General features: G+C 42.1%; 1 protein-coding gene across 1 annotated transcript in view; it reads right to left on the bottom strand.

The window, feature by feature from the left end:
- kl-3 (dynein heavy chain 8, axonemal kl-3) overlaps positions 1-20,533 on the bottom strand; it is a 68,525-nt gene that overhangs the window by 22,780 nt on the left and 25,212 nt on the right. Inside the window, exons 2-3 of the mRNA XM_086829172.1 lie at positions 15,149-15,957; positions 13,076-14,536 (exon numbers count right to left, since the gene is read on the bottom strand). Of these exons, the coding sequence (XP_086685298.1) occupies positions 13,076-14,536; positions 15,149-15,957 (2,270 nt within the window). The remainder of the gene's footprint in view (positions 1-13,075; positions 14,537-15,148; positions 15,958-20,533) is intronic.

Raw genomic sequence — 20,533 nt, 5'->3', positions numbered from 1 at the left:
GAAACAAATGCTATCGGGCATTCTTCACCACTCTCAGCTTTTTGAACCAAAAACCCTCCTACTCCGGAGTTGCTAGGATCGCAATGAATGTAAAATGGCTTACTAAAATCCGGACTACGAAGCACTGGAGCAGAACAAAGCATCTCCTTGCTTGTTGATACTGCTGCAAAATTGCTAATGAATTTCCGGTACCACCCGACCATTCAGAGAAATCTTCTTAATGCCTTCAAAGATCGTGGCAGTGGAAAATCCGTTATTGCCGATATTTTTTCGGGGTCTGCTCGAACTACTCCCTTGCCCACAATATGGCCCAAATATTTAACGCTTTTTATGCAAAATTTGCTCTACTCCACATTCAAAGTTAACCCAGCGGGCCTTATAAGACTGAAAACTATTTCCAAAACCTTTAAATGACCCTCAAAACTATCTGAGATCATGTAGATACACAAAGACTTCATTTCTGAGTTCTGCGGGCATCACCATATCCATCAACCTAGTCATTGTCTGCGAAGCATTCGTTAAACCGAAAGGCATCACCTTATACTAATATAACGGCTTGCCAGGAATCGTGAACCCGGTTTTATCGCGTGACTGCGGATCTAATGGGATTTGCCAATGGCGTCCTTAAGATCCAGACTTGAAATAAAATTGGCTTTGGGAAGAAGACTTAATATGGCATCAATTTGTGGCAAAGGGTACGCATCTTTCTTAGTTACGGCGTTTACCTTTCTGCTATCGAGGCAGAGTCCTACTTTTCCTGGCTTTTGCACCAAAACAACGGGCGAAGACCAAGGACTGTCCGATTCCTTAATTACGCCAAGCTGAATCATACGGTGGACTTCTTCGTAAAGCAACTTTTCCACAGCTGGCGAAACTGGAAAATGCCTCTGTTTCACAGGCTTGGGAAAGTGTTTTCGGTATTCTTTTTAAAAAAAACTTCGGGAGGACTTCGGGATTTCAGATCGTGTTAGGGGTAAGGATTAGCTTCGGGTTTTTAGTGCGTTTTGAAAAGATCAAAGAGTCAAGTCGCGTATAACTAAAAAGTGCACCCATGGAGCAAATTAAAAAAAAAATTGAACAGGGATATGATGTTCAACATTTTTGAAGGTAAGTTTATTATTATTGTTTATTTCGAGGGGAAATTCCAACGGAGCTTGCTGCTGTGGCCGTGGAGTTTTATAACCTTAAAAAACTCGGGCGTAATGTAAGTAACTCAATATTAACTATATTATTTGCAATAAGTAGTCAAAAAACAAGCATGTACATAAACATTCATATGTATATGTATATGTATGCCTACATCCGTGATGGTCAGAGCTCGCAAATAACTGTCGACTGTTTCTCGTTGTCTGCAAATAAGTGTTTTTTCCTGACACTTCGAAAAAACTCAGAGTGCAACCGAAATAAGAGTGCTTAAATCAGCTCGCTCGCGCTCGCAATGCTCATTGAAAGAGCGACACACAAAGAGCTCAACGAAAAACGTTCAACAGAAAACATAAAAGAATACAGCAAGAGTCTCTTGCTCAGAGCGAGAGCGAGAGAGTATGAACTTTTTCGGTTGTGCTCGCAACCATGGTAGAATTATACAAGGTAGTCTCGTCGGCAAAAGCACTCCCCTATTCATTACTCACAACAAGTGCGAGTGAGAGGAGTCTGCGTAGTAAGTGCGAGTGAAACGACAAAAGAGCTTTTAGTTTAGCCCTTAGATGGTCCATGGGGGTTAAATTGTTCATACATAGTAAAAGGAGTTGAAGTGTTTTATAACTTAATTTTTAATAGTTTGGAATTTGACATTAATCTTTGTTTTTGTTTTTGTAAAGCTATTTTTTTGTTTAAATTCTTAATTTTAAAATATATCCGAATCTTAAATTAAAATTTTTTTATATCTAAATTAATGTTTATGTTCTTAGCAGAACGACATCGCACACAAGGGTTAAAAGTAACAAAAAAATCGTCCGCACACAACAATTCTGTTTGACAAACACGAACGCACTGAAAATAAGCCGAACGGTTAGGCAGCCGACGAGACTACCTTGTATAATTGTATCATGCTCGCAACGAGAGCGCAAGAAAAAAATCGGTCGACAGCTCTGGTGATGGTGCATAATTGCATCATCTTTTTTGAGACATTGGACCCTAACCAAAGACAATACAATTTAAAATATGCGCACACATATACACACACATACGCACTTGCTTCCCTTCAGTACCAAAATTCCTTTCAACAACAAGATCTCCGAAACAAAGGCAAAACTCAACCGAAACGCACAAGCTGGGAAATAGAAAAATGTGTAAGACCAAAATTTTATTGTTAAGATTATATTTTAATGTATGTACTATATGTAAATAGCTAAGTGTAAATACAATGTCAAGTAATTCTTTGCAAAACGAAAAATCCCTCATAATTTTGGGTTTAAACTGAAAATTTATTGACAAATACAAGAATTAAAAAAAATTTTTTTTTATAAGATTATTAGGATAACTTTAATCTATAAATATAAAAAACAAAACTTAAATATTTTATCTTAAAACATAGTAAAAATAGCAATAACAAAAACATTGCAATTCGTATGCTGTCAATTAATTCTTTGCAAAATGCAAACAGGAGTTGAAGAGGTTCCTAGAATTAAGCAACGCAAAGCAAATTCTGAGGAAAATTAACGCTTGCCACTTCTTAGTGGTCTTTACTTTTATATTCTTGAAAAATTTCGTTGGAAAAAGTTCGTGTTTGATCGAGTCCAGAATTTTAATCATGCTCGGCAAACGAATTGACGATAATAACATAGAATTGGTTTACTTTAACCATTATAAAGGGTAATCGGCGTCGGAACATTCAAAAATTTTTGATATTAAGTTAGGAACAATGTATAAAATAATTAAACGGCCTAAAAAGAAAAATAGACTTGACCTGTACAATTCTACAGGCAGATTACCAAAAGCTCTCCAAACGCGACCATTATAAAATTTCGAAACAAATTGATAAAAACCCGCCAACAACCCTCAGAAAGTTGGCTTTGGACTTATAAAATGATTGCAGAAAAACAGGTTGCCATGAGACTGTGAGGAAAGTCCTGAATCTCCACAAATACTCCTCACACATTGCCAGGAAGAAACCAATGCTTTCAGCTATAAATATTGAATGGCGGTTTAATTTCTCTATCGGCCACGTTAACCAGCCTCCTGAGTATGGGGATGAAGTTTTTTTTTGTGACGAGAGTAAAATAATGCTATACACTCATGGATGACCCAATAAAGTTTGGAGGAAACCAAACACAGGTGTCCAGCCGAAGAATATCATACCAACATTCAAACTTGGCAAGTTTTCTGTGATGATAAGGGGGTGCATATCATCCAAAGGAGTTGGTGAGCTGCGGATTTTTAATGATATAATGACGAAGGAGTTTTATTTGGACATCCTTAAAAAGGAATTGACCAGAAGCGCGGAGAAATTTGGTCTGCATGACGTAACTTGTCCAAAAAGAAATAAATATTAACTGCACCAGGAAAACAAACTCCAGTTCAAATCGCAGCTGTGCAGGACCTGGCTCCTGTTAATTGCAAAAAAGTCATTGACACTCCTGCGGAAAGCCCAGATATAAATATAAATAGAAAATTTTTGGGATTTTTTGGAAAAGAAAGTGACTAAACGGACTCCAACAAATAAAAAGGGTTTAATTAAAGTAATAGAGGAGAAATGGGAGAAAATTCCAGAATATTACGACTTGAAAGGGCTAATAATGCCAATGTCGCGACGCCTCCATGCTGTAATTGATGCAAATGGACTCCATATAAAATATTAACGCCGCAGCTATTATAATTTTTAAGTTATCCTTGGTTAACTATAACGTCTTTGCAAATTGCAAAGAATTAATTGACAGCATACGAATTGCAATGTTTTTGTTTTTGTTATTTTTTACTATGTTTTAAGTTAAAATATTTAAGTTTTGTTTTTTATATTTATAGATTAAAGTTATCCTAATAATATTATAAAAGAAAATTTTTAAAAATTCTTGTATTTGTCAATAAATTTTCAGTTTAAACCCAAAATTGTGAGGGATTTTTCGTTTTGCAAAGAATTACTTGACAAACTGTATATTTATATCTGGGCTTTCCGAGTGTCAATGACTTTTTTGCAATTAACAGGAGCCAGGTCCTGCACAGCTGCGATTTGAGCTGGAGTTCGTTTTCCTGGTGCAGTTAATATTTATTTCTTTTTTGGACAAGTTACGTCATGCAGACCAAATTTCTCCGCGCTTCTGTTCAATTCCTTTTTAAGGATGTCCAAATAAAACTCCTTCGTCATTATATCATTAAAAATCCGCAGCTCACCAACTCCTTTGGATGATATGCACCCCCTTATCATCACAGAAAACTTGCAAAATTTAAATGTTGGTATGATCAAAGACTTAATAACTTATAAGATGCCTCACGGCCATACATTCGTTTTGCAATATGAGGCTAATTTTTTGATTCAAACGACAATGGCGCTCTCCCTGCTCTCACAAAGTTGAGAGCGTAAATATCTAAAAATAGAATGCGTTTGCATGTATGAGTAAACACAGAACAAAAAAGTGCGCATGTGTGCGTGAATATGTGTGTGCTTCTGTTCGCATGCCCAACGACGAAAAATTAAAATTTTATATTTTGGCTGAAGACCGCTTGTGTGGTAGAGAGGGGGACGAGAACGGCAGCAAAAACAGCTGATGTATACATACATGTGCATATCGATGTGTTTGTTTGTTTTGATTTTAGTTTGTTTACATTTTTAAAGTGCCTGAGTCCCTTTATATTGTTCTTTTTTTCTTTATTTTTAGTTATATTATTTTTATAAGTAATGCAAAAAATAAAAATACTTCGTTTAATTCCAATATTTAACAATTCATCGATCATTCATCAACAATTCATCGATCATTCATCAACAATTCCTCAACAAATTCTTCGATGATTCATCAACAAAATGACTTTTGGGAAACATATTGTCAGACGAAAAAAATTAAATTAAAATAATTGGTAATTATAGTTAGATAACTTAAATAATTTGTCCCCCAATGCAAGCGCTGGCTAAGTATTGCTGTGACGTCATAAGCAAGTGAGCCGCCGCTTCGGCCCACTGGCTGTGGCCGCCTAAAATCTTTAAAAAAGACTCTGCGAACAGAAATTTGCACACGCATACAAACGTGTGAGCGCTTGTACACATATACACATATACACAGAAACGAGAGCACAGCGCAAAGAAACGCACCCCCGCTCATCCTTCCACGGTCGATCTGCCACTGAAAAGTGAATTCTTGTTGTGCTCGGTTTCGAACGACTGCTTCGAACTCGAAAAAGCCGAAGGCACTCTGGGGTTCTAGACATATCGTTCGGGTGCTCTGGGGTTCCAGGCTCAGCCGTTTTTGTGATAGTACTTTTTGGTACTGTTTGACACCTCTATGTGTTTCTTGCTTAGTGCTTCTATATACTCTCACTCGTATATATGTCGGAACGGGCCGGATCGGACGACTATATCATATAGCTGCCATAGGAAGGATCGGAAAATTTTTACAAAAAAAATTATAACATTTTTAGTTTTCAACATAATTTAATCAAATTTGACATATAGCCATTTCATATTATTCTACAATTTTTTCTAAAATTTTATGAAAATTGGACGACTATATCATATACTCCTATAGGAACGATCGAGAAATTAATTCAATTAAAAAGTATAACATTTTTAATTTTCAACAGATTTTCATCAAATTTGAGATATAGCCGTTTCATATTATTCTACAAAGGGCGAGGTCAAAGGAAACAAAAAAAGCCAATGAATACGTACCTGGCAATACAGTGATCGAAACCCCGAACTCGACACTTTAGAAGAAGACGGTCACTAGCCCGGCGGCGCAGGAGAGGAGCAAGAAGGTGAAAAATAAACAGGAAAACGATGATGAGATATAGCCATTTCATATTATTCTACAACTTTGTGTAAAATTTTATGAAAATTGGACGACTATATCATATAGCTCCCATAGGAACGATCGAGAAATTAATTCAATTAAAAAGTATAGCATTTTTAGTTTTCAACAGATTTTCATCAAATTTGAGATATAGCCGTTTCATATAATTCTACAATTTTGTGTAAAATTTTATGAAAATCAGACTAATATATCATATAGCTCCTATAGGAACGATCGAGAAATTTGAGAGGAATGAGAATGGCGGTGGCTGTTGTCGGAAGACTGACAATCGCGGTGGCGATAACATTTTTAGTTTTCAACAGAATTTAATCAAATTTAAGATATAGCCATTTCATATTGTTCTAAAATTTTGTGTACAATTTTATGAAAATTGGACGACTATATCATATAGCTCCTATAGGAACGATCGAGAAATTAATTCAATTAAAAAGTATAACATTTTCAGTTTTCAACAGATTTTCATCAAATATGAGATATAGCCATTTTATTTTAATCTACAATTGTTTATAAACGAATCCACCAGTGTTCCTGTTTTATATGTTTTTTGGTTAATTTTAAATACCCGATTTGATTACGACCGCGATGCGTTTGATTGCATTGCGAGCAAAAATGTGAATAAAAAAAAAGCTTGCACATCATACGATAAGTTGAGTCGAAGATGTAAACAAGTTACAGTTATGAAGTTATGGAAAAGTACTAGGTAAGCTCTATAGCCAGTGCAGCGGCGAGAAGCTCGAATTGATTCCGCTGATAAGCGGCGGACAAAGCCAGTAAACAAAACAAATATTACAGGGTGTCTCGTTCCCAAACATACCGGCCCCCCTGAACGGTCGTTCAGCACAGAGGCAGGACAGCAATCTTGGAAATTGGGCGTTTTAATGATCCGTGGGCAGTTTTAACCGTTACGACCCGGACCTTGTCATCCAATCCTGGGTACACCTCCGTGATACGTCCAAGGATCCATTTAGAGGGTGGTAGATTAGGTTCCTTGAGGACTACCAGTGTGTCGATCTTTAAATTCTCAGTTTCTAGATGCCATTTTGTACGTTCGTGAAGCGATGTCAGGTATTCCATATGCCAGCGTTTCCAAAAACCTTGGACCATGGCTTGTAGCTGATTCCACCTTTCCAATCGATTAATTTGCGTATCTAGACGACAAGGTTCAGGTAGCGCTGTTTATGGAGCTCCAGTCAAAAAATGAGCCGGCGTCAGCGGATCCAACGGAGTATCCCCATTGGGAGACAGTGGGCGGGAATTCAGAATGGCTTCAATTTGAGTCAGTACAGTTGATAGTTCCTTGAAGGTTAGGGCCTTCGATCCAAGAATCCGTCGCATATGAAGTTTGATGGAGCGGACTCCGGCTTCCCACATCCCTCCGAAATGGGGAGCAGAAGGAGGTATAAAGTGCCAAGAAATGCCTTCATTGGCGAAAAACCCAGCTAATTCTCCATCCTTTGCTTGCTCGATGGCCAGGCGTCTCATGTCGTCTAGGGTTTGCCTGCCGCCATGAAATGTGGTTCCGTTGTCCGAATAAAGGTCAGTGGGCCTCGCTCGGCGGGCAATGAATCGTTGAAAGGCGGCGATGAAGGCCTTTGTTGTCAGATCACTGACAAGCTCGATGTGGAGAGCCTTTGTAGTGAGGCACACAAAAATAGCGAACCATGCTTTTCCGATCCGTGGAGTTCGTCCCTTGGATTCCTTGATTGCGATTGGCCCAGCATAGTCTAGCCCTGTATGTTGGAAACAGTGACTAGCTTGCACTCTAGGTATTGGTAGTTCTCCCATGATCTGTTGACTGGTGCCTTTGCGTTGTAGGAAGCAGCGCTTACAAAGGAAAACAGCCCTTCTGACGAGATTTCGAGCACCCAGAATACAGTACTGCTGACGAAGATTCGTAAACGTTGCATCAACTCCCGTGTGCAGATTGGAGATATGAAAATGTCGAACAAGTAGTCCAGCTAGTGGTGTCTCCTTTGGTATTAGGATTGGGTGTTTAGCATTGTAGTTTAATGTAGACTGCTCGATTCTTCCACCGACTCGCATTATCCCATTTTCATCTAGATATGGGGAGAACCGGAGTAAATGCAATTTAGCATTAAGCTGGCGTATATTCTCGAGCTGCGCATATTCTCTGGCAAAGAATTTCAGTTGCACATGTCGAATGAGTCGTAGTCGTGCTTCCAGCAGCTCTTTGGACGTAAGGAATGATGAAGAATTCCGATGATGAGATCGAAGAGTTTGAATAGAGCGATAACAATAACTAGATACCCTTATTAGACGCGTCCAGGTAGAGAATTTGTGGATAAGTAACTCGTTAAAACTTTCATCAAGAAAGTTATGCAGAGTCGTAGGTTTTATAGCTCGTTTTTCGGCGTTGACATAGAAATTTGAAGATACGCTGAACTTGCTTGTGGAAGGTGGCCAATCCGAAGTCGGTGCGGCCAACCAAGACGGACCTTTCCACCACAGCCGGTGCTCCAGAAGCTTTGACGGATGAAGTCCCAGCTCATCCCAGTGTAGTACACTTGTCCAGCTTTCTTGAAATATAAGCTTGAGTAAAACTGTGACCGGCGCTATAAGTCCAAGCGGATCATAGATTCTCGATAGTTGCGACAAGAGCTCTCGTTTTGTAGGTGAAATAGTCGTATCGCATTCCTTGAGATTGAGATACATGACGTCCCTTCCGGGATTCCATTGGATACCAAGAACTTTTACATGTGAGTCCGCAGCAGATTTGTTAAGGAGCTGGATAGGCTCAAAATACCTATCTTCTTCTGGCAATGATTTTAGAAGACGCCAACTATTGGAACTCCATTTCCGGAGTTTGAATTGCCCCTTTTCCAAAAGTCCAATTAGCTCGTTCTTTAGATTCATAAGTTCCCCGAATGAGTTGCATCCCGTTGGGATATCATCCACGTAGGCATCGTGTTGGAGGGCATGGGCAGCTGCAGGGAACTCTTGGCGGTGATCGTCAGCTAATTGTTTTAGAACTCGAACGGCCAGAAACGGGGACGGTGCCAATCCATAAGTTACCGTCAAAAGACGAAAATGACGTAGCGGCTCATTCTCATTCTTTCGCCAAACAATGCGCTGAAAATTGGTGTGCGGCTTATATACGTGAATCCCTCGGAACATCTTTTCGATATCTGCACATAGAACATATTGGTGCTGACGGAAACGTAAACAAACGCCAAGGAGATCGCGTTGAATTGGAGGACCAACATAAAGTCGATCATTAAGTGATAGTCCACGGCTGTCCTTTCCCGATCTATCGAAAACTACACGGCATTTGGTAGTCAAACTGTCAAGTTTGATAACAGCGTGGTGCGGTAGGTAGAAGCAACCTTCTGGGGACTTGTCCACTTGAGTTGATGTTATTTGTTCCATATGTCCACGTTTTAAATAGTCGTCTAGGAACGCTTCGTACTGCTGCTTAAATTCCGGAGACCGACGAAATTTGCGTTCTAGCGAGAAGAAGTGATTAATAGCCTGCAGCAAAGTGGAGCTAATAGGCGGTGCCTTCTCCTTGAAGGGGTACTGAACCATGTAAGCCCCGCTCTCAGAACGCGTATGTTTGGCAGCAAAATGTCGCTCGGTGGGATCGTTGGCGTCCAGGAGAGCCTGGCTTGGCTGTATACTGTCCATTTCCATGAATGAGCGAACCATCGTAACTAAGTCCGCGTGGTGTGTCACGGCAGAAGTCAGGTGATCATCGCATGCATTGTACGAGCCTGCAATAATCCAACCAAAAACAGTATTCAGAGCAATAGGAAAGTCGTTACCAAAATATTTGCGTTCTCCAGTATAAAGAGACCTCAGCTGATCTGATCCAACGATGACATCGATGGATCCTGGCGTGCAGAACGTTGGGTCTGCCAAAGGAAGCTTGCAAATGTGCTTTCACGTAGAAGATGAGGTGTCAATAGCTTGGGCTGGAAGTGATGACGTCAACGAGCTGAGAATGAATGAGACCAATTCGATAGTTTGGTCCGAATGGCGAGAGCGCAACTTGATATGTGCGCGTCCTCGGGTAACGCCCGCGCTGTTGGCGGCGAGACCGAGAACAGAAATCCTTGCGTGCGTTCGACGCACGCCTATTCGCTGAACGAATGATTCCGAAGCCAAGGTAATTGTAGATCCAGTGTCCGGGAGCATCCTGCAAGTTGTAGTGCTTCCCCAAGCGTCGACGACGTCTGCGAGGATGGTTGGCAATAGAGGGTGCGAAGAGTGTGCGAAGAGTGTGCAGGAATATTCTCCAGAGTATGATGAGTGAAATTGGTTTCCATGGGAGGTTCATTCGCTAAATGATGACTTCGAACAGGCGGTTGATTATGGCCAATTGTAGATTCCTGCTGTGATGTTCGCTCATGGCTGTCCACATTGGCTGGCGCAACGTAGTTAACATTTTGACTTGGCTGGGACGAGCCATGAACAAAAGTATGATGCTTGCGGCGACAGATCCGACAAGTATGCTTTGAGGTACAGTTTCCCACCATGTGAGTGGGGCTGAGGCAATTGAAACAGAGCTTCTTCGACTTGAGGAACTCCCGGCGAGATGCAATGTCGAGGGCGATGAATTGCGGACATTTAAACATTTGATGATTCTGCTGGCACGATGTACACTTAGGTTCGTCTCGTCTTGAATGCATATCTGCGTGATGCGTTGTAGCTGCGCGTCGAGCTTGGATTGGTTGAACTAAGTGATAGGCCTCCAAGGTGTCTTAGCGTGCGGTGAGAAATTTCAAAAATTGAGTTATCGTCACGCCTTTCTTCTCAGAGTCTGGGCACTGAGCCCAAGCTTGGCGGGACTCCGAATCCAACTTTGACAATAATATGAAGATTAGCCAGGGATCCCGTTCCTCGCAGTTAAGAGCGCGTAAGCCACGAATAACTTCATCTGCACCATCGGCAAGTTTACGCACTGTACTGATGTTAGAGGTTGCAGTACTGGGGAGCGTCATAAAACTGTTTAGAAATGATCGGATAATTAGCGATTGTTTGTTATATCGCTGTTCCAGGCGATCCCATGCTTCACGATAGTTTTCATTGGTAACCGTAATATGTTTAACTAATGTCAGCGCGTCTCCGGAAAGGTACGATTTTAAATAATAAAATCGTTGGCAATCCGTCAGGCTCGGATTGCAAGCGATTGATCCAGTAAACATATCCGAAAAATGTTTCCAGTCCTCATAGTTACCGGAAAATGTTGGGAGTTTGATTCGCTCGAACTGAAAATCCACCTGGCTTCTTTGAGACGCATCCGCTGCTTGGACAGTGGCCGAAATACTGGTTTGAGATGGGAGATCACGTCGTAATTCCTCCAAAGTGTTTCTCAAAATGGCGTGTGTAGCGTAGTGTTTTTCCTCATAGGCATCAAAATCGGCGTCGGGGTTTTCCCAATCTGGTTCCGACTGAAACGCATACAGCTCCTCCGAGAGCCGCACAAACCGCATATAATTGTCTTGCAGTTGCGCCAGGCGAACCTCTATAGTTTGCACTGAATGAATGTCATCAACAAATTTGACTGCGTTGTTATATGCCCGAGTAATTTGGCTTTTGCAGAAGCCCCGTTGTTGAATCACACTCCGCATCGTGATCGAGATAAGAAATGTCCAGATCGCCGTTTACAAAAAAAACAATAATCAAATAAAATATCCAAAAGTAACGCTTTACTGGCGAATCCGGCTCGAAGGACCAGATTTTTAATGTTTATAAACGAATCCACCAGTTCTGTTCCTGTTCCTGTTTTGTATGTTTTTTGGTTAATTTTAAATACCCGATTTGATTACGACGACCGCGATGCGTTTGATTGCATTGAGAGCAAAAATGTGAATAAAAAAAAAGCTTGCACATCATACGATAAGTTGAGTCGAAGATGTAAACAAGTTACAGTTATGAAGTTATGGAAAAGTACTAGGTAAGCTCTATAGCCAGTGCAGCGGCGAGAAGCTCGAATTGATTCCGCTGATAAGCGGCGGACAAAGCCAGTAAACAAAACAAATATTACAGGGTGTCTCGTTCCCAAACAACAATTTTGTGTAAAGTTATAAGAAAGCCGGACTACTATATCACATAGCTGACATAGGAACGATCAAAAAATGAATAGAATTAAAAATTATAACGTTTTCAGTTTTCAGCAGATTTTTATAAAATTTGAGATATAGCCATTTTATATCAGTCTTAAATTTTGTGTAAAATTTTATGAAAATCCGACGACTATATCACATAGGTGCCATATAAAAAGATCGTTAGATGTGGAGCAAAAATGCAAAGCTGTGAATGTAAAACTGAAAATATAATATGTATAGGTGAATGAAATGAAAGCAGTTATTACTTCATTGTTTTTTAATATTAATATATATATTTTATATTGTATGGATTCCTAGTCATCGAAATTCTATCTGCAAGGGTGTATAAACTTCGATGTACCGAAGTTAGCTTCCTTTCTTGTTTTTTCTCAATCTGTCTTTTTTTTTTTCAAATATATGGCATCACTGATGAGCGGTGCTAATTTTCTAGGGTGCGAAACAGTTGGTTCGATTTTAATTATTAACTTATTTGCTTTTGGCTCATCTCGCTCGTTTGAAGAGTGAGTGAGGCAGTGAGAGAGACAATCACCATGGCAACATACATAAGAGCGTAGGATCCGTACAAGTCGTAGTCGGCAGAGCGTCGACTTTATAGAAGGCGCAGCCGGCAGAGCGTCGACTCTATAAAAGTCGCAGTCGGCGCATTGATGACGGGTTGATGACATGCGGTACTGCAGGGTAATAACAAAGTTTCATTCAGATAGGTTAAAAACTGAGGGACAAGTTTGCGTAGAAACGGACAGACAGACATGGCAAGATAGACTCGGCTGTTGATCCTGATCAAGAATATATTTACTTTATATGGTCGGAGGTGCCTCCTTTACTGCGCTGCAAACTGCTGACTGAAATTATAATACCCTGCAAGGGTATAAAAATCAATTGTTAAATATTGTGAAAAATGCAAAACTGTGAAGGTAAAACTGTAACTGTAAATGCGCATATAATGCAATTTATGTATGTCAATGTTAATAAGAAAATATGTTCACTGTAGAATGCATACTTAGTAATTGCCTGGTTACTACTTACGGGTACTGAAAATATGGAACCATCATATCGACCATTTCTGCATTGATCAAATCGGTTGGGTATTCTACAATTTTTCTTAAAAAACTTGTGTCCGACATGACTTTTAAAGATTCTTCCCATGAATTCTGTATAAACGCTTTATCGGTATCTGGTCGAATGGGTTTTATTTTTCTTCTAAATAATATACAAACGCAGTCCATAATTAATGTTATGAGGTATGGAGGTTTTCCTAGTTTCCTTACTGTCGCAATATCAGCCGCTTTGATAGTTTTTAAGGCAGCTTCTGCTTCTTCTAAAGCTGGTAGAGCTTTTTCCAATTTTGCTTCAGCAACTTGTTTTACTGCTGAAATATTTTTAACAAGAACTTCAGCCTGTCCTTTTTTTTCTGCTACCTCTATTTTTACTATTTCCGCCGCAGCTTTCGAAAGTTCAACAGTTGCTAAAACTTCCTCCGCCTCTTCACTTGCAACAGCAATCACTTTATTCATTTCAATTAAATCTTTTTTTAAAATTGCTACTGAAGCTCCAGCCTCATCAAGCTTGTCTAATCCAGAGCTCATTCTTTCTGACATGATCACAATATGGTCCTGCTTGTCTTTATATAATAACTTATAACTTTCGAGGAAAGATATTAGTGACTTTGGAGTGACAAAAGTAACTCGGCGAAATCTGTCGTAGTAACTTATACATGAATCTTGAACTGACTCGTGAATCCAGCTCATTATATCAATAACTTGTTCTTTTACCTTATCCGTGCAAACTAGTTGAAATTCAGACAAATAATGTCTGGAAACTGCAATTCGCGCATCCTCCGGCCATTTTTGAAACCAGTCGATAACACATCCCGATATAAGGCCAGGAAACCTTAGAGACCGCATTCGAAACTTTTCACCAACTGGAGAAAAACAAAGAGCTATGTGAAGATTGTAGCGAGCGCGTGAAATGAAAAAGTCGTAGAGATTGTCTTGTGTAGCTGGTCGTCTAGGCTGAAGTTTCTTCATTATTGGTATAAGCTCGGAATACATCTCGTCCAGCTCATCTTTAGCAAAGAGATTGGCAATTTCACCAGAACTTAAAATGTTATTAATAAACTCTAAAAATGATTCCTCTTTGATTTCATTATCTGTAAATATGAAAGTCATCCCATCTCCATCGAGTCCTGCTGTTCGATATAATAATTTCAGATCTTCATTTAAATTTCCGGTATTATACGAGCGTGTGAGGGTAATTTGAAAAAATTTGTATCCAGCTATGAATGAAGCTAATCTAGTCAAGCTTTGCTTTCCGGAGCCTCCCACACCAACAAGTAAGGCGTTACCTCTTGGATTACTTAAAATCCTGGAAACAATCATAAGGTGTTTTAATGCGTCCGTGAAAAAGACTAGATCCATGTGATATCCCCGTATGTATTCATTAAATTGGGCCATAAATATCATAACTTTCGCTCTTACAAATTCAAAACTGTAAATGAAAATAAATATATATATATATATTTTCACTTGCAAATATTTGCAATGGTTCATGAACACCGGCCGACAAATTTTAGAACCAAGATTATGAGACATCATATGTTGAAACTCTTATGTTTTGGGAATCTAACCATAAATATACGTGTTTGCCTGATCCGCTTGCCAACGCTGGACTCGAAGAATTTTATAAGATGTCATTTAAAGTACTGCTTTAGAACTTAAAAAAAAAAAGTTTGAGTAAGAAAAGTTTGGGGAAAATTCCTCGGTAAATTCGCAAACAAGTAGAGGAAGAGCTTTCGAGTCCAGCGTTGGCAAGCGGGTCAGGCAAACAAAAAAAAAAAAACGGATCGTTTGAAAAAAAAATGAACTTATCACACTTTTAGGGAACTTATCACACCTTTGGAACCTGGCGTAAAGGGGATTTTCTGAGGTCGAAATCGAGTACAAAGTATATTCTGGATCTTGGTTTTGCATTTCTTTTTTAATTTGTCGGCCTGTGTAATGTCAACTATTTATCACTGGCCATTGGTAGTATTTAACATAAAAGGCCAACAAAAATTGATATACATTATATATGTTATATCTGATATATATTTTGAGTTACCTTGGTATTTCTTCATATATTTTAGGGGGCTCAAACGACATATCTTCATCTTCTTCTTCTTGGCCTTCTGGCGCATCACGCAAAAAGTCTACCCAATATGTTGCGTCTTCCGGATAGTGCTCAAAAATATCTGATAAATTTGCCTCTGCATCACTTCTCATTTTTGCCAAAAACCAAATTTTGTCCTTTTCAGCCGTAAAACGGTCAGCTATAACTCTGGTGCATTCATGGCACCATAATTTTAGGACCTGCTGTGCAGTTTGACATTCTTCACCTTTCACTTTAAGAATTCCTTCCCAGATTCGAGAAAGATCACGCAAATTAAATACGTAATGAAAATTGGCTGGTGTTGGTAACATTTTGGATTTGACATTTTGCCAAAACATTCTAGTTAATGGTACCAAAAGAGGGACTACAACAACAACCTCGTCATTAAATCGGCCCGGGCAAAAATATCCGGCCCCAATACTCTTAAAAATTTGATCCATTGAATTATTACTGGGTAAAGTGCAATTAAATATGCTCAAATGTCGCTTTAAACGGTTAGGAATATCGTTTCTTCCTCCTCCTGGATGAATCATGGCTGACAATAACTGAATATCCATTATTGTTGAAAAGTCACCAGGGCGCTCCAAAGAATAAAAGCCATGTTGTTCTATCATTTGACGCACTATTTCGTTGGTTATTTGATCTCCCCATTCGTTAATGACTGGCATATTAATGTCATCAATGAAAATGGTCATGGAACGTTGATTTGGTGGTCCATATGTTGTGCCTTGCCTTTTTTCGACGTACGATTCAATAATGCGCTGTAAATATATTGGATTATTAATAAACAATTCAAATATTTCCAAATGCATGCTGAAAAAGTTAAGCTATTGGATTTTCCATAACTTTAAAGGATTACAAAATTTTGGGATGCGTATATATAAAGATCATAATGTACCAACAGAGTATCCAAAAGAATAAGTCCCAACATTAAACTTTAGTGGTCAGCACTTCTAAGTGCAAAAGTACTATGACCACCCGACGGTTGCTTGCAGCTACTAAATATTTTCTCACCAGTTAAGCTGTGTGTTTATACAAGGTGCGCCATCTTGCGGTAACCAATGTTTTTATACCTTTGCAGGGTATTATAATTTGAGTCAGAAGTTTGCAACGTAGTAAAGGAGGCACCTCCGACCATATAAAGTATATATATTCTTGATCAGCATCAACAGCCTAGTCGATCTACCCATGTCCGTCTGTCCGTTTGTCCGTCTGTCCTTCTGTCAGTCTGTCCATTTGTACGCAAACTAGTTTCTCAGTTTTGAAGTTGAGTTAAACTTTGTAGTAAGCCTTCTATATACTCTCACTCGTATATATGTCGGAACGAGCCAGATCGGACGACTACATAATATAGCTGCCATAGGAATGATCGGAAAATTAAAAAAAAAAATATAACATTTTCAGTTTTCAACAGAAGAACTTAAGATATAGCCATTATATTTTATTCATCAATTTTGTGCTACTACTATATCCTATAGCTCCCATAGGAACGATCGAGAAATTAATACAATTAAAATTATAACTCCTTTAGTTTTCAACAGATTTTTAGTAAACTTAAGTTAAAGCCATTTCATATTATTCTAAAATTTTAAGTAAAATTTTATGAAAATCAGGAAATCGGATAGGAACGATTAAGAAATTAATACAATTAGAAACTATATCTTTCAGTTTTCAACAGATTATCATCAAATTTAAGATATAGCTTTTTTTTATTATTCTACAATTATGTGTTATATGAAAATCAGGCTACTATATCATATAGCTGCAATAGGAACGATCGAGAAAATAAAACAATTAAAATTTTAAACTTTTCCAGTTTTCAACAGATTTTCATCAAATTTGAGATATAGCCGTTTTATATTATTCTAGAATATCAGTTTTAATTTAATGAAAATGAAATCATATAGCTCCCGTAACAATGATTTAACAATTTAAAACAATGATTGGTAACTCATTTTGTGTTGATGGTTGAGGGTGAGGGTTTTTATATGCCCTAATGGAGATAGCTAAGCCTATACGTTTGGAAGATGAAAGTCTAATAGTGTACTTCCTAGAAGGTATACAAGATGTTAGATCGAATAAATCAATGTTAAATCAGGCTAGAAATCTCAAAAAGTTAAAGTGGCAAATTGAAGTATACCAGAAGGCAAGAAGCTTGTATAAGCCAGACAACATATTGTAACGAAAACCGCTAGATTAGAATAATCCGCGATATTTGTAACCGTTGGCAATGCGAGAAACCGCGAAATCCCTTATAGGCGCAATTATGAGAGCTTTTGACAGCCAGGATGCCTGGTCTCTCTAAGTGCTCTCGATTTCCTTCTCTTCTTCTTACGGACGTGTCCGAAAAAGCACGCGTCTCTGATCACCAATAAAGAAAAGCTATGTAATAACCACCTTTCCACATGGGGCCAAGTGTAGATTTGGACGAGTGAGTGGGTCAGACCGGGTTCTAGGCAGCCACACCTAATAAAAAGTTCCGCTCGGCTTTCCGTAATGAACTCTGCCTGTGGCCCAACAACAACCAGGACAGAGGAAATTCGTTACATTGGTGCCAGGTGTGGGGTCACTAGGGTTTGCGAAAACCCTGACCTATGAAAATGCCTAAGAATTCCGCTCGCCACCGCCGTCAGGCCTCACCCGAAGGTGGTAAACAGGGAGAGCTGCGAGAAGGAGTCGCAGCGATGGACGCCGTGGACCGAGCCGTCGACCGCTCGTTCCGGCGAATGGAGCAGAAAGTGGACGCGTTGGATCAGTCGCTCCACCTTAAACTGGAGCAGAAGTTTGAGCAAATGTGGGCGACTTTTTAGAGGACTATGCTGGGTGACCGTTCTGGAAGCAACGGCAGCCAGCAGGCCCTCCGTTGTGGTAGCATGCCGTCAGCCGGGGACGATCGACATTCTGCGAGCACCCCACGCGTAGTCGAGGCATCGAACGTGGACTCCGGACAGGCACGGCAGGTGTTTCATCGAGGGATGGGTACCGGGCCAGGTGCAGCACCAATCTCTGCGCCGCCTACAGCGTGCGACCTATGCTCACATTGGGGAATTTTGGAAGTGTCGACGGGATCCGGGAGACCGGATACCAGGTCCCTATCATCAGCAGCAATCCGTGCTCGCTGACCGAGGCTCTGGACATGGCCTGCCGCATCGAAGCACAATGTCGACGACGCCCAGCGGCCGCCGTGATGACTGTCGCCGCCGTGCCTACAGCCGATCACTTCGGTGCATCCCGAGGAGGAAATCGAGGCCCATACTGAAACGAAATGACCGGCCCAAGTTCCTCCCGGAATCCCGTGTCGTCCTCGGGAAACTAACTGCCGTCAACTTCTCTCAGGTTGACATCCCACACCGAAAGCCCCAGCGAGTATCCGCTCCCCACGTCTCCTACCCCTCTTTGTGCACGGAATCCTGGACCGGAATCCTACCTCTGCGACCCTTCGCCGCACCTCATTGCGCCGCCGCCGCCGCCCAATGAGCAACCTGGCGCCCGCCACAGCCTTCCTCCTAAGGGAATCGAAGCCGGCCTGGCCCCCTTGCTCTCACCGCCGCCGCCCAAGAATGGCGCCCCGTCCCCGAGTGTAGAGTCTGCCGCAATCCAGAATACCGCCACGCTGCGCCGACCAAGAGTGTCGTCGAGCACCCCCCAAATAACCGATGTCCCAACGGGCCTCCCTTCAAAGAAAGCGCCCGGACACGGTATTTCTCTTCATTCACGGAATACTGGACCGGATTCCTACCTCCGCGACCCTTCGCCGCACCTCATTGCGCCGCCGCCGCCACCCAATGAGCAACCTGGCGCCCGCCACAGTCTTCCTCCTAAGGGAATCGAAGCCGGCCTGGCCCCCTTGCTCTCGCCGCCGCCGCCCAAGAATGCCGCTCCGTCCCAGAGCATAGAGCTTTCCGCCATCCGGAACACCGCCACGCTACGCCGACCAAGAGTGTCGTCGAGCACCCCCCAAATAACCGATGTCCCAACGGGCCTCCCTTCAAAGAAAGCGCCCGGACACGGTATTTCTCTTCATTCACGGAATACTGGACCGGATTCCTACCTCCGCGACCCTTCGCCGCACCTCATTGCGCCGCCGCCGCCGCCGCCACCCAATGAGCAACCTGGCGCCCGCCACAGTCTTCCTCCTAAGGGAATCGAAGCCGGCCTGGCCCCCTTGCTCTCGCCGCCGCCGCCCAAGAATGCCGCCCCGTCCCCGAGTGTAGAGTCTGCCGCAATCCAGAATACCGCCACGCTGCGCCGACCAAGAGAGTCGTCGAGCACCCCGAGAAGAACTGTCCCAAGGGGCGCCCCCTCAGAGGAGGCGCAGGCCGCCCGTTCACAGTTGTCGCAGGAGCCAGCGCCAGGCACGATCGCCTGCCGCCCGCCGTTCTGCCTTTCAAAAGAAGTGCCCGGACATGGCACTTCCCTTCGTACACGGAACCCTGGACCGGATTCCTACCTCCGCGACCCTTCGCCGCACCTCATTGCGCCGCCGCCGCCACCCAATGAGCGACCTGGTGCCCGCCACAGCCTTCCTCCTAAGGGAATCGAAGCCGGCCTGGCCCCCTTGCTTTCGCTGCCGCCGCCCAAGAGTGCCGCCCCGTCCCAGAGCATAGAGCTTGCCGCAATATAGAATACCGCCACGCTGCGCCGACCAAGAGAGTCGTCGAGCACCCCGAGAAGAACTGTCCCAACGGGCCCCCCCTCAGAGGAGGCGCAGGCCGCCCGTTCACAGTTGTCGCAGGAGCCGGCGCCAGGCGAGACCGCCTTCCGCCCGCCGTTCTGCCCAAGGACTTCGATCCGAAATACGACCGCCGCCGAGTACTATGGAACAGTATCTCCGCCGCCAGCCGAGGAAGAGGATTCGGACCTGACCCATGTGGACTCCATCTTGAGCCGTTTGTTTGCCGAACGCCCACCTGAAGAACCACCACCCATCCCCTTAACTGCGGGGAGCCGGAGGAAACCTGGAAATCCTGAGCTTCGCGGGATCCAGCCTCCACCTAGTCAAGCTACGTATACGTGTAGTGCCGCTAGTGGCCCACATTTACATTGTTTGATGTTTTTACAGAAGCATCCGGTTCGCCTCATCGTCGACACCGGAGCCGCTGTCTCTTTACTAAATGGTAGCGTTCTACCCGAACGACTGCCGAGCACACCGTGCCGAGTGACTCTACAAGGCAGAACAATTCGTGGCCACCGCTCGAGTCAACGCCAGACTGGAAATTGTCAGAAGACCGGTCACCCACGAATTCCTACTGGTGGAGGGCAGCACTCCTAGCCTCTTGGGTATGGACTTTCTGCTGCGCCATGAGGAAACCGTGGATCTAAAGGATCTTCAGTTAC

The sequence above is a fragment of the Drosophila serrata genome, unplaced genomic scaffold, assembly GCF_035046125.1.
Source record: "Drosophila serrata isolate PLE 108 unplaced genomic scaffold, ASM3504612v1 contig_187, whole genome shotgun sequence".
NCBI lineage: Eukaryota > Metazoa > Arthropoda > Insecta > Diptera > Drosophilidae > Drosophila > Drosophila serrata.
This window is presented reverse-complemented; position numbering and strand designations above follow the sequence as displayed.